Source organism: Hippocampus guttulatus, chromosome 21 (assembly GCF_054856545.1).
Source record: "Hippocampus guttulatus isolate MCC_2025c chromosome 21, RoL_Hgut_1.0, whole genome shotgun sequence".
NCBI lineage: Eukaryota > Metazoa > Chordata > Actinopteri > Syngnathiformes > Syngnathidae > Hippocampus > Hippocampus guttulatus.
Window position 1 is genome coordinate 10,562,672 of NC_141281.1, and position 15,594 is coordinate 10,578,265.

Genomic DNA, 15,594 nt, shown 5'->3' on the forward strand with positions numbered 1-15,594 from the left:
CGTGCTTTCAACCTCCTGTGTTGTGGCTTTTTGAGCTTCGAATAATATGGCTGTTACAGTGCGTGGTCGCTAGATGGTATCGTGAGAAACAATCATGCAGAAACGGGTATAATCACGGCAATAGTGACATCTATTGGCAAAATAAGAACATAACTACTTTTGTTTTTCCAGACAGATGACTTTTTATTACTTTTTACTATTTATTTTAGCAAAAAGAATGACATGTCCACGCTTGTTTATTTTGAATGTTTTAAGAAGTATAAGAATGACATGATTTTTTTTGGTCAGGGTTCCTTAAAGGGGAAGTGAACCCTGTGTTCTTAACAATATGGTCTCAGCAGCCCAACTCGTCTAAGAAAATGTATTCAAGCACATGATCACACGTATACACAATATATCACAAGTTCAACATTTTTGATCCATACCTGAGCAATAACTGAAAAGGTACAACGACCTATCCTAATGACACTAAAAGACACATAGATAGCAACTGAGATACCCAGACAATGTTGCAGTAATGAAGGCAATTGTAACGTTTGCATCCACAAGTTCCAAGCAGGTCATTTGAATGTTGTTGAATTTTAACAAAACGTGTTGACAAGTGCTTCAATGGCAGCTTATCGTCCTGATGTTGTGTATTGTCATGGTCGAAACACCTTCATATGTACGTGAAGGCTTCGGTGTCTGTGTTGCACTTCTTGAGCAGGCCCAATGCGATGGCCTTAACTGCCCGCATGGTCTCGTTGCACGTGGGGTTGATGAGGGTCTCTGGAAGCAGGAAGCCGAAGTAGCCCGTGTCTCGCAGCTCGAAGGCGAATGCGTATGGGATCCCATTCCTGTAGGCCCAGTCTATGGAACTGCCCGAGCTAACGTCTTTGTGACAGAAAGGAACAGAAAGCAAAATCCTGCACCTTACGTTTCGCATTTTTCATCCCGGTTATTTCTAGCGGCATACAGTGGTGCTGTGAAAAAGCCTTAACTGATTTAGTGCTAACATACAATGGGAAACACCACAGGGCAGCAATTAGCATCATGTGTGGTAACAGCATATACATTCATCGGCATATATTCTTTATCCTCTGCGGAACACGGCGAATACTACTGCTGTACTGAGAAGCCCAGAGAGGAGCTGAAGGTTTTTTTTTTTGGAGCCGCTATCTGTAAATAGTACCTCAAAAGATACAATAATGTGTACTCACAAAGCGTCGTAGAAGCAGGTCCATATCTGTACTTGACTCCATAGGCTGAATACAATGCTTTCACTGCATTGTGAGCTGCTGACTCCTTAAAAAAAAAAAAAAAAAATTCCGGTGATGATAGGTTTTGTCTGAAGTTTATTATTCCTCACTCGGCGGTCTTACCACGCAGTTAAAGTTAGGGATGGCGGCGTACTTGTAGGAATATGGGTAGAGGAGCATCTGGGCGTACGCGTGCACAGAAATGTAGGCCTTGACACGCTTCTTGTGCTTGCGCAGGAACTTGACGACAGCCCTTACTTCTGGCTCCGATTCGGGGTTGGGCCCGCAGTAGGTGTCGTCGCAGGGGTGAGAAGAAGCCCCCTCTTCTGCGAAACGCAGCAAATCCATTTTATTTTTACAGTTGGGGATATTATTTTTTGCAATTAGGGCTCTTAAAATCAACAATCCCACCTTTGTCTGCGCCGAATCATGCTGATTAACCAAATGTTATGATCCCAGTTAGCCAGCTAAGCTAATGCTCGGTACACCGATGTTTGAGTCATGTCAGTTTTGATTGACGTCACAACATCAGAAATTATTGGAAAATGTATTCTTCGTGTATAATGATGTATTGTAGATGATGAGGTCATGTTTTTTCCACACGTGTCATTAAAGTGTAAGCACCTTGATCACAAAGCCCCCAAAGCGACAATTTCTTTACATCGCCCCTTTGTAACCAGAGGGCTTTGACGCGATTAACTCTCCCTTTCCTTCCCAATTGAGATAACCTCTTTTTTTGTTTTTTTTTCCAAAATACTGCATTACTGTACTTTACCCACCCATTTAGTGACCCCAACAAAATTATTCAACAACGATGACTAATTAGCAAATAAAAAGCATGGATAATTTGGAGAGTCGGAGCCCAAGTGCGGGCACCATGGAGTATACAAGCACGCCAATAGCAGACTGTCCAAGGAGGGTGAGTTCCCCTTTTGGCAATGTATTAAACTGTAAAAATGTTGATGTAAGCGTACACAATAATAATCAAGCCTAGTCATAATTTGCATGACAAATTGGGAAAATTGCATTCCTGATGGCACATTATTTCTTGAAGTAAAACCAGAAATAGCGCTCGGAGAATTGTGAAATCCAGTCGTGACAAGTTTATGATTTTCCCAGACCGCAAATTGAACCGATCTTGGGACGAATGGCCGAGAGTGGCCACTTGTTTGGAACCCGATTTGGCCAACCTGGACCTTGTGGTATAAAACCAGCTTTACCTCTAAAAGTAACAGAAAATGGGATGCTCAGAGATCTGGAAATTCAGTTGTAAAGAGGTTCAGTGGGGGCCATATAATTTTTCTGGATTCCCCTAATATGCATGTCAGTAATTCCACCAACGGTTGAGTGTCTGGTCTCCAGCGGCCCAAATGTTTCGACCACGATTTGGCCAACCCGCAGGGCAGGGTTGACAGGTTCAAAACCAGGCATCTGCGCATCGAGTTACTGTGTGCTCAAATATCTTACCTGTTGTTTCAGACGCACCACCAACGGCACCAGGCAATGGTGTCGGAAGGAGGTTACTTCAAACAGAGCGGCCTCAAGCGGGCGCTCTTTTACAGCGAGAACTCAAACCGCGACCTGGTTGCTCAAAACACTGCTCTGAGAGCGCAGATGGAGAGTGAGCGCCAGAGTCACCACAGGGAGCGCCAGAGGCTCCAGCAGGCTCTGGACGAGGCGATGAGTGACCGGAGCGCACCGGCGATTGAGCAGAAGCTTCGGGAAAGGGAACACGAGATGGGCGTCCTTCAAGACATTTTGGCCGCCGCTCAGCGGGAAACGGTGCAGGTGCGGCAGTACTGGATGGAGGAGCATAACCTGCTCAAGAGGGCCCGCGAGGACGACTCGGAGAACATCGTGGCGGCCGTCAACGCCGAGTGGCAGCAGTGGTGGAGCGTCCGCGAGCAGGAGGCGGCGGCCCAGCTGCAAGCTCAGTGGGAGAGCGCCCAGTGGCACGCCGAGGAGATGGCGGCTCAGTTCAACGCCAAACTCCAGAGCGTCCAGAGGCACAACACCGACACCGTCGTTTACTACAAGGCGGAATTGGAGCGCCAGCAGTGGCACATGAGCCGAAGCGTCGTGGAGAAGGACGACGTGATCGCCAAGCTGACCAAAGAAAACCGCCTGCTCGAAGCGGACCAAACCGCCTTGTCCGGACAGATCCTCAAATTGGAAACGGAAGCCTGCGAGCTGCAACAATCCGTTTTCCATCTGAGGGAGGAGCTGAAGGAGGAGCGGGAGGCCAGGACGCTGGTGGACGAGGAACTCCCCGCGGCCGTAGCCGCGCTCACGCGGGAGATTGAACTGGAGCGCCGGCACCACCGGAAGGAAAAGCAGATGCTCCGAGAAGCTCTGGACGAGATTCGGCTGCAGGAGAAACGAGTGGAGGCCAGCGACCTACAGGACGCTCTGGCGGCCTCCCGACAAGAAACGGCCAACGTGCGCAAGTACTGGATGCAAGAATGCGAGGAGCTCAAAAAGAGTGCCGAGGAGAACACCAAGACCACGGTGGAGGCCATCAACAGCGAGTGGCAGCGGTTTAAAGCCGAGTGGGAGCACATGCAGAGGCACGCCAGCCAGGCCCTGCGGGAGAAGGACGATCTGCTCGCTACGTTGTTCGCCGACATCGAGAAGTTGACATCTCAGCTCGTCAAAGTCAAACCGGAGACCCCGGAGCATCTGGATGCCGAGACTGCGCTTGGCAAGCAAGACGACCTGGACGATCTGGCCTCCCCCCGACAACTTTCTAACAAGTCTGGGGTCATTCGTGTGCAGTAGTATTGACGCCGATGCACTTGGGAGAGTTTTTAAGGAGACGGCTGGTCTAGAACAACACTCTGGAGGCTCTTCAGGCAAACGCTGCGGAAATACACGTCAAAAACCTTACCGGTTGGGACCACTTGATCTCATGAGACTTCATTCAGCATCCAGGGTTTCCCCTCAAAACGGTTTTGATGTTTCTCATTTGGTTATTTATTTTTGGGTGTATTTAGTTTCAGTTCTGTAATGCCGCCAACGGAGAGTCCTGTGATCTGACCGTCAAAAGATACAGCGGAGGCAGAGTGACGTTACCAACTGCTCAGGTCCAAAATGGCGGTTGGACTCTTTTTCCACTTCTACCATTAAACAACGCCAAAAAAACAAAACAGGAATGTTGTTTATTTCAAATAATTTTTAAGTACTTTATTTTCTTCCGTATTTATGTTTCGCAAAAAATACATATATCCCTCCTACCACCTTTGAATATTCAAATAAATTTTCTCTTTCAATTTATGGTCAATATTTAACATTAGAATATTGTCAACAAAATGATGTAAACTCATTTAACATTCCATTGATCTGAGCGATTAGTTGATTGCAAATACCGTTAAAAACATACCCACCTGCTTTTTCCTCTTGAGTGTTCTCCAAATATTTCCCTGCGTTTTTTTTTTTTTGTGTGTGTGTTTTATGACTGCACTCACCGCACCATTTGACTTTCCAGTTCCTGTTGGCGTCCACTCCCCGACAGTGGAACTTGCCATTTTTGGATCGCGTCTTCCTCCAGAAGCGATCCTGCACAGTGGGGGAGGAAAAAAAAGATTCTGTATGCAGCTACAGGTACCTGCTGTTTACACCGGCTTGTAAAATGTGTTTATCGCCACGTGTGGGTCGATCCAAGTACCGTAGTCCAGCTGAAGTGGTATCCGTCCACGTTGAAGACGGGCATAATGTAGAAATTGAGCTGGTTGAGCAGTCGTCTCATTGCCGTGTCGTATCGGTACAAATTAAGCGCCTGTAATAGCGTATAGCATCAAATCGTGTCAGGCATGTCCTTTAAAATGCTAATTAAATTAATTGTGGAAAAACTGAAATACTAATAATCGCCACAACTGAGTCCAACATAGTTCTCAGTCTTGACAAGGAGTTTTTGTACATTTTGATGAAATCGCATTCTCGCGTTTATGAAAGAGTAGCATCAAACTTTTTTTTTTTTTTTATCACCAGGGCTGTTCAAACTCGGTCCTCAGGGGCTGCCCCCCCCCCCCTGTTTTAAGGCAGGAAGAGATGGAAAACGGGCAGAACAGCGCCCCTTGAGGACCGGAGCTGGACGTGCCTGGATTAAATCATCAAATTTGATCACGGGTATTTTATTACTGTGCCACAGGGGGAAAAAAAGAATGGATTTGCAACCTGACAAATTTCTGCAGGAAAAACGGCTCATTTTGGAGACAGCCAGCAAGTCTACGTACATGTTAACAGCATACATTTTTTTTCTCTCGTGTAAGATAGCACAAATCAGTTTGCTTTTCAGTAGCACCTTGGCTTTAATACAAACACACAATAAAACAGACAAGCACACCAAATTTCACGTGGCTCGCTAAAAATAGCTTTGGGGTCTGAACTTCCTTGAAAGAACCTCTGAAAGTGGCGAAAATGAGACTAAAATGGCCGCCACAAACCAAAATACAAAACTGTGTGTCTGTTCAGGTAGGGGTTCTTGAGTTTTTGTGGGCCTGCTAATGGCAGACAAACTTACCAAATTTCATGTGACGAGCTAAAAATGGCTTCCAGGGTGAATTAAAAGAATGGCCAAAATGATCCCAAAATGGTCGCTTCAAACAAAATGGCAGACTTCATGTTTCTTTTCAGGCATATATTCTTGAGCGTTTTTGTAGCTTTCCTCATGGTGGGGGAAAAAAAACAGCAAATTTCATGTGGAGAAATTGGCTTTGGGGGCTGCAGTGTGAAAAAAATGATTTTGCTTTTTGGAGAGGGGCCCAAACATTAATAAGCAGAAAAAGCCTTGACTTGCCAAAAGCATTGACTTAGAAACAAACCGTTGTAACTTTTGGCGCGTCCAATAATTAAAAGCATACTTTTTTCCCCACAACCTTCTGAAATCTTAAGCTGTTACTGAAAAACAGGCGTCCTGAAGCAAAGCCATGTGCCTTTCAAACGAAGTCAACCATTAAACAAATTGTAAAAGTGTGGCTCTGGCCCGCCTCTGGCGTGACTTTTAAGAGTTTCAGTTCATGATGAAACTTGTAAACGTCTGCTTCTGGACCATAAACGTGTGTTGCTTAATTATAAGCACAAGCGTGCAAGGTCGAAGCGTATTTTCATGTATAGATTTCGACCAAAAAAAAAAAAAGTAGCGCTACCTCTTTGACGAACCACTGACAGAAGGCCGGTCCTATCCACTCCCTGGCGTGGACCCCGCAATCGATCCAGACGGCTTTTTTCTGCGCCCGACTTCTCTTTCCTAGCTGACGGCAGGTAAGCGTTGTCCGTTTAGGGTTTATTTTGAACCGTCCCCGCGCTTCTTACCTGAAGGACGTAAAGGGGTCGTCCTTCGTATGACTTCCCGATGGAGAACATGTTGAGCAGGTCGGAGTGCGTTGTGTTCATCTCAAACATCCACCTCTGAATCTAAACAAACCATTCCATTTGAAATGCATGGAATAATTTTATAAGTACATTTTACCCAGTATGGGTTTATTATGCATCTCTGAGACGGAACTGGGGTCAAATTTCGCAATACTGAAAATATAAATTGTAGACATGGTTCCAATTTGGTCACAATAGCTGTAGTTCAAAAGGTCAAAACCACCCTAAAATGGCCGCTCCATACAAAATGGCAGACTGTGTCATTTTGGGCATGGTTTTTTGAGACTTTTTTTTATTTATTTTTTTGCGTCGACTTTTGATAGATATGCCGACCAAATTTCATGTTGCTCGATAGAAGCAGCAACAGGGGCTGAATTTTCAAAAAATATCTGAGAAATTTGATGTCAATGCCAATCCAATGAGTGGAAAGCATAGCCCGCCTAACTATAATTTTGTGGATTTGAAAGCAGCACTGCCATGACTCGGCTTTCTTAGAAAAGTAAACAAGGGAACCCAATTTGGTCGCAATCTGAAGACATTTTTTTACGGAAACTGGAAATTGCCCAAATGATCCTAAAATGCCCCTTCAATCCAAAATGGCCGACTTCCTGTTTTTTTTTTCGGGCCTGGGTTCTTCAGCCATTTTTTGTGGGTCTACCAAATTTCATGTTCCTTGGTAAAAGTCTAAAAAAAAAAAGAGTCAGCATTTCAAGTCTCTCAGCCTCAATAACTCAATTTAATTTCTGGGACTAAGAACAGTGTCACGATTTGGATCTCTTCGAAAAGTAAGAGCGCATCCCGTGCCGTGTGAATCAAATTTTCTCATGACACAAAGTTAGTGTAGTTGGTTTTTGCTGGACATGGAAGGACGTTTACCTCCTCCAAGGAGTGGTAGATCTCGTAGTCGTATTGACTCTCTGACCTCCGCTTGCGGGACGAGCGAAGTCTTGTCTGCTTTTCAATTTCCTGCTGCAGATTAGAGATAAAAACGCTGCGGGGGGAGGAGAGTGACGTCACGTTATAAAGAATACTGCAGCGCTCCTATTAAAAATGTTTGCTTTAAGATAGACACGTACTTTTATGGTGCTTTTCGGGTATTTTTTTCTCCTAAATGACCAAATTTAAATTATTCATCTAACGACGTCTTTTGTTTTGTTGTAATTTACTATTTTCAAAACGGTATCGTTTTTTGTTTTTTTTGGACGTCATTGACTTCGCCGTTCATACTTTCAACTTATTTTCTGTAAAATGAAAATATTAATCGACGAAACGTACTATATTGTTCTAATAATATTACTCTTGGAACATCTTACCTGTATTTTATACGCTCCTCCTTTAAGGCGGCGTGGAGTCGTTGCGTGTGTCTGCGTTTCATGTGCACGTCCACCGTCGCATTCCAACCGATCAGAGAAACGCTGTTAGGCTGCCACAAGTCCACCTTAAACGCATCAAACCAAGTCATTGTTATTACATTGCAAACGTTCATAAACATTTAGAATGTACAAGAAGATAATATAATATTACAAGAAGATAGCCTACCTTCATGCTTTCTAGAATGGTTTTTAGTGTGCCAACCTCTTCGTTGTTACTTGGGTTTATTCTGAACACTTGATCGCTGCAAGAATAACAAGTGTTAAGTTACCATCACCTCGAATAAAAAGACACCACGTCCATTTTTTTTCTGTCAAACGCCGCACAGCAGACGTCTGATGGGAAGACGCTGAAGGTGGACGCGACGGCAGCGCCGAGCTTCATTATGGGATCGGGTTTCAACAGGTGGCGCGTAGTGTGGTGGAAGCAGCTGTGCTCCATGTTTATCGAAAGCAGCACATGTTTAGATGACGGCATGTGAGGCAAACGTGTCTTAAAATATGGAGATGCATTAGGTGGAATAAGAATTGTTTTCATGCGTCTCGGGGTGCTGCCATTTTGTTCAACACCGCCCTCTGCTGGCGACCGGAAATTGACATCAAAATGGCATCGGGCTCGCATTACGAACGTGTTTTCTGGGTTTGGGAATTAGACGCCCACAATGCGAGGCCGAGTGCTTTCACGAGTCAATTTCAGTCGACTACAGAGGGCGAGAACGGACAAAATGGCAGCACGCTGAGATTATGGGAAAACACATGGATTCTTCTGCTTAATATTAAGAAGAATACCATACTCCAATAATCTAGTGGGAGCACATTGAACGTTTATTGAAAATCTTTGACTTAAAATCCAAATGTCCATTTGTTTTACATACGTTTCACAGTTTGTAATGTTATTTGGCACTTCCCGGCCGCCGTACCTTCAATAGGTGAACCTACTTTTGTTTCTCCAAACCCAAAATGCTGAGAAATTTTGAAGAAACGAAAAAAAAAAAACAAGCACAATTTGGAAATGCACGTTTTTCCCATTATATTTTAAAAAATAACAAGAAATAGAGGTACCTGCGCTAGGATTAAAAACATGGGTCGTGTGTCGGCACGCATGCGTGTGCGCGCGCGCGTTCGCTCACGAAAGGTTTTTACAATGTCCCACAGGAAGCGGGACACCCTCAATGAAGGCGTCAGTTCGGACGACCAAACACTCACAGGGCACTTTATTATCATTACAAGTTTGAGCGCCATATGTACCGAGGTAACAATGGCGCTCATTATCGTCTATGTGAAGGGTAGAACTCCCCTTCATTCGTCAGCCAGACAGGCTCTTATTTGACATCCATCCAAAATACATCAATGTACAGTACGCTTGCCTATATGGAGGAGGAAATGAGACGAGGTGCCTCCCTCCCTCTTCATCAAAAGCTCCATTGACGAACTCTTTTGCGTATTTTAAGATTCATCCGGGACATGATAGAGAGATCATTTGATCTAAAAATGACTGTATTGACATATTGCTTTTAGTCTTGAAATGACACAAGTGCACGATTTCAATCTTGTCTAGAAAAAAATACCTTTGACTTTCATATAAAATTTAAAATTTTGCAATATTACGACTTTAATCTGAAATATGTCGCACTTTATTCTCGTAATAAAAACGTAAAAATGAATTTTAAAAAACATTCGACGGCCCTTGTAATATCTCGATAATCTAAAAAATATATGACTATCCTTGGAATATTACAATTTAAATTTTCCCATTTTTTTCCCCCCGAATAGATTGCACCTTTTTACACCCCCACCCTCGTGCAGTATCCCCCATACTCATTGGTATTTTCCACTTGTACACAGCTAGGAATTTTCAAACGTTTACTTCAAACACTTTCTGGAAGTGACTTGAGAAGAGATGAAATGCCTTCCTATGAGTTCCTCGAACAAAAAAAAACAAAAACCGTCCAGGTGGAGAAGTTTGAAGTGTAACATTCTTGCATGCGGGGCTTAAATCAACAAAAAGCACATATAGAGCCTTTCTTTGTTCGCTCCAGATGAGAAAATCCACACTGCGACACATCTGATTGCAATTGCGTCTCATCCCTCATGGCCACACATGAATGGAAAAGGAGGTGAGGTGGGGGCTGGGAGTCTTCTTCTTTACTCACCCAGCGTAGCGGTTCTTGTAGAGTGAGTGTGCGCATAGCACAGCGCTGAAGATTATCGCACTTGGCAGCAAAAAAAGACGAAATGGCCACCCGAAGTCCACTGTCATCATGTCATGTGAGGTGGGGGGTCAAAGTTCTATGGATGAAATTACTCCAGTGACTGGAGTCCACTTCCACTCGGTCCACCTCAGACTGGAAGAACGGTTTTTGACACCTGATGCGCAGGAGGTGCCAAATGTGAAGAAGAGGAAGAGGAGGGGGAGGCAGGGGGAGCGTTTACCACCTCGCCTGTTTTTAAACCAGGCTGCTTGGCTGACGACAGTGACGAGGAGGGCTCACGTAGGGCGCAGTGGCGAGCCCCCCACTGCGCATGCGCATTCACAAGTGCGATTCGAGACTCCAAAATAGAAATAAACGGTACGCAAATCTAATCTTGAAATGATATTTGATACATATAGGTATACAATATTTCAAATAGTTTGATTAGTTTATCGCTCATGAAATTTTACGATGCTAATTTGTGAACATTTCTGCTCCGTCTTACATTTTGCATGACGGTCCCCAATTTGACATAATGTTTCTCCGAATACGTTTGTATTTTTCCTCAATATGTCTGTATTTTTTCCTAGTAAGACAAAATCATTTTACAATAAGCACAATTTGGAAATGCACGTTTTTCCCATTATATTTTAAAATTTAACATTTAACATAAAAACATTTTTTATTGAAGTTGATTAAAAAAAATTGTATTTTTAGACCGAAATAATTACTTAGTAATACTTTTCGTATGATGATGATTATTATTCCTAATATTATATGAGAAATGGGCATTGTGTTTGCCTATATCATGAAAATGTTCAGAGCGTTTAATGATGTCGTCAAACTTGCGCGTCTCACTCCACGAAGTTCTCTACTTCTGTTTTACTCCAACGGGCTGATTTAATATCGAAAGTTATCCACCGTCTTGTTTCTTTTGTGATTTTTCCGCAACGGCAGCAGATTTTTCACATGCTTGCCTTCTATGTCAACAAGAGCGCCACCTGTTTTACGCCCAATTGCTGGATAGTATACTGTACTACGTAGCCCCAAAACAACAGTAAACTCCTCCCCGCACTCACTGTGGCAGCAGCACGGGAATGTTTCGTTTCTCCTCACACTTGATGAGCAGGCTTAGTTTTAGTTAGTTCAAGCATTGTTGTATTTTTCACCTAATGGTTTTAGGTGCATATGTGTGTCTGTGTGTGTATTTTTTGTCGAATATTTTTAGTTGTGTGTGAATATTGAGTGCAGTGAGGAAAATTATTTTAGTTAAAACCAATGGCCCCCTCTAGTGGTGGCAAATATACATCACAGCCATGGTGAGGTACTTGCAATAACAAATCTGGCCACTAGAGGGTAATGTTTGGCCAAGTTTAGCTCTGCTATCATGTCAAAAAATGGAATGTACTGTAGAGTAATTATTAACACAGTAGTTGCAGTGATTAAAGTAATGTTGCCTCTTTTGTGTCGTTTGTGAAAAAATTAAATAAATGTGTTTAATTAGTCACGGTTTTGGAAAACGGGAAAACAAGTGATTGAACTAACAAAATACGGGTACGCAACAGGACACTAACAATCACACGGGCAGGATGGAATGCATAAATCTCGACATATTTATTTATATAATATTATTTGATGAATTTAGAGATGACATATTTATTTATATAATATTATTTGATGAATTTCGAGATTACAATGACTCCGTTTTCTTAAAACCGGAAGACGGTATGAGTTTACTTTGAAAACTTTACCAGGAATTAGCTTGTTAATCGACTCTCACTTGACCGCCACTTAGCAAGCAGACTCGTCCCAAAAAGATGTGTGGGAATCACATTGGCTCACTTTAAACCGGCTTGCATCCTTCCTCCACTTTACGCTTTGTGTTCGCCAACTTTTCACCACTCTTTATACTTACCTTTGTCCTGAAGTTGCTGCAAAGTTAGCAACCAACCTCACTCTTATTTTAACTATGCCCGAGTAAGTGTAATTATCCTTTTGTTTGCCTTCGTTATTTTTAATTTTATTTTTGTTGACACCATGACCGAGGAGAGCAGGAGCGAGCACAGAACTGAGAACGCGAAGGATTTGGACAAGCAGCTTCGTTTGCGGGTGTGCGTCCTCAACGAGCTTCTCAAGACAGAACGGGATTATGTCTCCACGCTGGAGTTCCTTTCGGTGAGTTTTTCTTGAAAAATTGAGCGAAAGTGATGACACGCTTGGTGGTCAGATTAGGAGAAGTGCAGAGTTGGCTGCGGTGTACTGAAAATGTCACGGTGTATGTTGCAGGTGCTTCAGTCATAAAGTCAGAGTCAGTGTAGACTGAAATGCAGTGAAATAACAACAAAATAAGAAAGATTTGAAAAAAATACCCGTACAAGTTAATAAAACCACTTGACAAGATACAAGACAGACCTTTGGCATCCCTGAAAGGGGAAAAAAACATTAGGGGGTGTGCATGGTGTAAACAAGTTTGGAAAGCCTCTTTAAGTAGATTTCCTGTCAAAGTAAGTCAGGAAATGCTGTCAAACGAGACATGCATACCTGTATGTGAGAAAAATGGTGGGTGCGCATGTTTTATACAAGTTTGTGGGAGCTGTTCTTCGTGATTTTTCTCACAAAAACAGTAAAATTGCAATAAAACGAGGCATGTGCAGCCCCTTCAGCATCTCCAATTGTGGGGAAAAAAACCCCACTTGGGGGTGTGCGTGGTGTAGACATGTTCGAAAAGAATTTTAGTGCAATTTCTGACCCCCAAAAAGTCAGGAAACTCCATCACTCTCCCCATATGTGGAAAGAAAACAAACCTTGAGGTGCGCATGGCGTAAATTAAGTTTGAAATGGCTGATTTAGTGGATTTCCTGACAAAAAAATCGGGAAACGCAGCACACCCACCATGCACACCCCATTCAGTATCCCCATCTGGAGTGGAAAAAACCCCACAAATCACTTGTGGGTGCGCATGGTGGAAACAAATTTGGAAAGGTTCTTTTAGTGCATTGCCTGATAAAGGATGTCAGGAAATGTGGTAAAACGAGACATGCATACCAATATGAGGGGGGGGGGGGAACACACTTGGGGGTGCGCTTGGTGTAAACAAGTCTGGGAAAAGCTCTTCTAGTACTGATTTTGGGTCATCTTTTTCAAATGATTTGCATGATGTGCACCCCCCTGGGGGTGCGTGTGATTACACACATCATAGCGGTCTCTTTATAATCATTAAATATGCAACACCTCCGTCCCCCTCAATGCTTAGATACAGACTTTCTTTTGCTATTCACAAACATGTGGCATGCACACCCCTGCAGGTGCATGAGATTAACAGTCTCATTGTAGTGCGGAACAATAATTAGATCAACTCACACAGATTGAAAATACTGTATGTGATAATTCTGGCGCACCCCCCGTGGGTGTGCATACTTCAATTTGTTTGGGAAACCCAGGCAGTATCTCGAACATGTTTTAATTTCAAATTCTCCAGCTTCCTCTGGGGTGCGCTGGGCCTAAAAAAGTACCCTAGAAGAGGACCTTGATAAAAATAATCGCAATCGGACCCACATGTTTCTCATGGAGCTTGTATTAGGGACAAGTGGGTATGGGATGGATCACAATTTGGCCTTTCTCAGAAGAGGCATCAGAGAGAGAGTGTGTGTGTGTGTGTGTGTCTCGTCGCTCTTCATCCTCCTCCCGCCTTTTATCTCCACCGGAATTCATTTTGGCGGGGCGGGAATTGGCTTCTCCGTTACAAGGCGAGTCTGTTCTGCCCGGAAACGTCGGTGCCGGATGCATCCGACGAGGGCCATCAGACGAGCTGAGATGAGTCGGTATAAATGATATGTTTCAAGTTTCACAATGTTTCTTTTTAAATTTTTAATCATTATTTTGTTAATTATGTATTTTTTTTTTTCATGGCTGAAATAGATGAAGGCAATTCATGAAATTGATTTGACCAGTTTTTGAATTCAGATTTCGGTTTCAAGCTTTGGTGACTTGGTCGCAAATTCAATTCGCACCACTGTAGCATGTGCAAAATGTATTGTTTTTTTTTCTTCTTCTTCTTCTCTTGGAGTGTGTGTGTGAGTGGGTGGGGGCGGGAGGCGACCCCCTCATTGTTCCACAGCATTTCCGAACCTCGGAGGAATTCCTCCCGCAGGAAGCGTGCTTTACAAAACCGGTTCCACAGAGCCTCCTGGCCAGCGTCCACTCTCTGTGACCCGCCCTGTACTTTTGCCTTTCTGCCTTTCCCCCCCTTGAACAACCCTACACACAAACACACACACACACACACACACACACAAACACGAACACCGGTGTCCAAGCTTGGAACAGAGGCATGAAAAGTCTTGAAGAGTGAGCCCACTCCACGCCAGTCCTTCTTTCGACGCAGTTCCACATCAAGTTCCTTTATTTGTCCAGCGCTCCCTTGATTCATGGGATTAATTCGTTCTGTGACCTCATCGAAATTAATTAACAGGACGTTAATCCGTTCCAGGCACCAAATAAAACACCCCGATTATTTAATTTTTTTTCTTCCTTTGCTTTAAGTTCATGATAAAGACAGAGCATTGTATTGTATAAAATTGGGCCGACCGATTAATTGGATTAATGTTGGCTCAGACGATATGAGCTCTTTAAAAAAAAAAAAAAAAAAACAGGGAAAGAAAAATCTGCAAAATTTTTGCATTTTTATTCACCCCCAGGACACATAAAAAAGCTAATGACATTCAAACTTCACTCCCCTTAAAAATCAGTCATAAATCTGCCATTTTTTTATTTTTATTTTATTTTTTTACATATCAACGCATTAAAACATAGGGCAAAAAAAATGACGTTCGATCATTCATCCACTCAAAAAAAAAAAAAAAAAAAGGGAAATTAAAAAGAAAGAAAACAGCGACCTCAAAGGAATAAGGCTAAAGCTTGCCTTGCGGAACTAAAAATTCCTGGAACTTTAAATTAGGAATGGTTGAGTACTGATACCATTTATCGGTATCGGGCCGATACAGGCCTTATTTTTAGGTATCGGGTACATGTTACGCCTGCCGATAACAGCCTTTTGACTTAAGGCAAAAAAATAGGAGATCTAATACCGTAAGTCCTCCTTGGCGGTGTTTGGTGCTATACTGCAGCGAAAGAAAGTTCTTTGCGCACAACATAACGGTATCGGTGGTCTGTATCGGCGAGTATGAAAGGTGATCTGTTTTTCCAGACTAATCGTGCCACTTCCCATCTGGATGGCGTGTCAATTAGACTTGACCAAGAAACACAACAGTTGGCATTTTTGTGGACAAAAATAGCAAGTGGAAAATCCTGGAGGTCCTGATAAAAGGTTGTCCCAAGTAGGTCTGGATGTTACGTAATTACTTGATTATAACAAGAGTCAGTGGGCGCTGATGTTTATCTTGGGCGGAATGAGCTAGGAAAAAA

The 15,594-nt window shown here is 43.1% G+C and overlaps 3 protein-coding genes across 3 annotated transcripts in view; 2 read left to right on the forward strand and 1 right to left on the reverse strand.

Moving 5' to 3' along the window:
- Positions 1-202: 202 nt before the first annotated feature.
- On the reverse strand, positions 203-10,432 carry cpa6 (carboxypeptidase A6). The gene is made up of 11 exons (XM_086102132.1): positions 10,132-10,432; positions 8,148-8,223; positions 7,922-8,046; positions 7,485-7,599; positions 6,549-6,650; positions 6,383-6,487; positions 4,903-5,013; positions 4,703-4,793; positions 1,362-1,564; positions 1,200-1,284; positions 203-873 (listed from the first exon to the last, which is right to left on the reverse strand). The coding sequence occupies exons 1-11, from the start codon at positions 10,239-10,241 to the stop codon at positions 659-661; spliced, it is 1,338 nt and encodes a 445-aa protein (XP_085958258.1). The 5' UTR covers positions 10,242-10,432; the 3' UTR covers positions 203-658.
- On the forward strand, positions 2,116-4,016 carry LOC147187119 (uncharacterized). Its single transcript, XM_086102548.1, has 2 exons — positions 2,116-2,157; positions 2,718-4,016. The coding sequence occupies exons 1-2, from the start codon at positions 2,116-2,118 to the stop codon at positions 4,014-4,016; spliced, it is 1,341 nt and encodes a 446-aa protein (XP_085958674.1).
- A 1,541-nt stretch (positions 10,433-11,973) lies between the features above and the next one.
- The window catches only part of prex2 (phosphatidylinositol-3,4,5-trisphosphate-dependent Rac exchange factor 2), a 42,498-nt gene continuing 38,877 nt past the window's right edge, over positions 11,974-15,594 (forward strand). The window contains exon 1 of the mRNA XM_086101762.1: positions 11,974-12,345. Coding sequence (XP_085957888.1) covers positions 12,208-12,345 — 138 coding nt within the window. The 5' untranslated portion in view covers positions 11,974-12,207. The remainder of the gene's footprint in view (positions 12,346-15,594) is intronic.

Excerpts from the sequence above, each read along its gene's own strand:
- LOC147187119 (XM_086102548.1), top strand. The coding sequence starts at position 2,116 with ATGGAGTATACAAGCACGCCAATAGCAGACTGTCCAAGGAGG. Across the intron at positions 2,158-2,717 it reads TAGCAGACTGTCCAAGGAGG|ACGCACCACCAACGGCACCA; the intron begins GTGAGTTCCCCT and ends CTGTTGTTTCAG.
- cpa6 (XM_086102132.1), bottom strand. The coding sequence starts at position 10,241 with ATGATGACAGTGGACTTCGGGTGGCCATTTCGTCTTTTTTTGCTGCCA. Across the intron at positions 7,600-7,921 it reads GAGGAGCGTATAAAATACAG|CGTTTTTATCTCTAATCTGC; the intron begins GTAAGATGTTCC and ends CTCCCCCCGCAG. Across the intron at positions 6,651-7,484 it reads TCTACCACTCCTTGGAGGAG|ATTCAGAGGTGGATGTTTGA; the intron begins GTAAACGTCCTT and ends TGGTTTGTTTAG.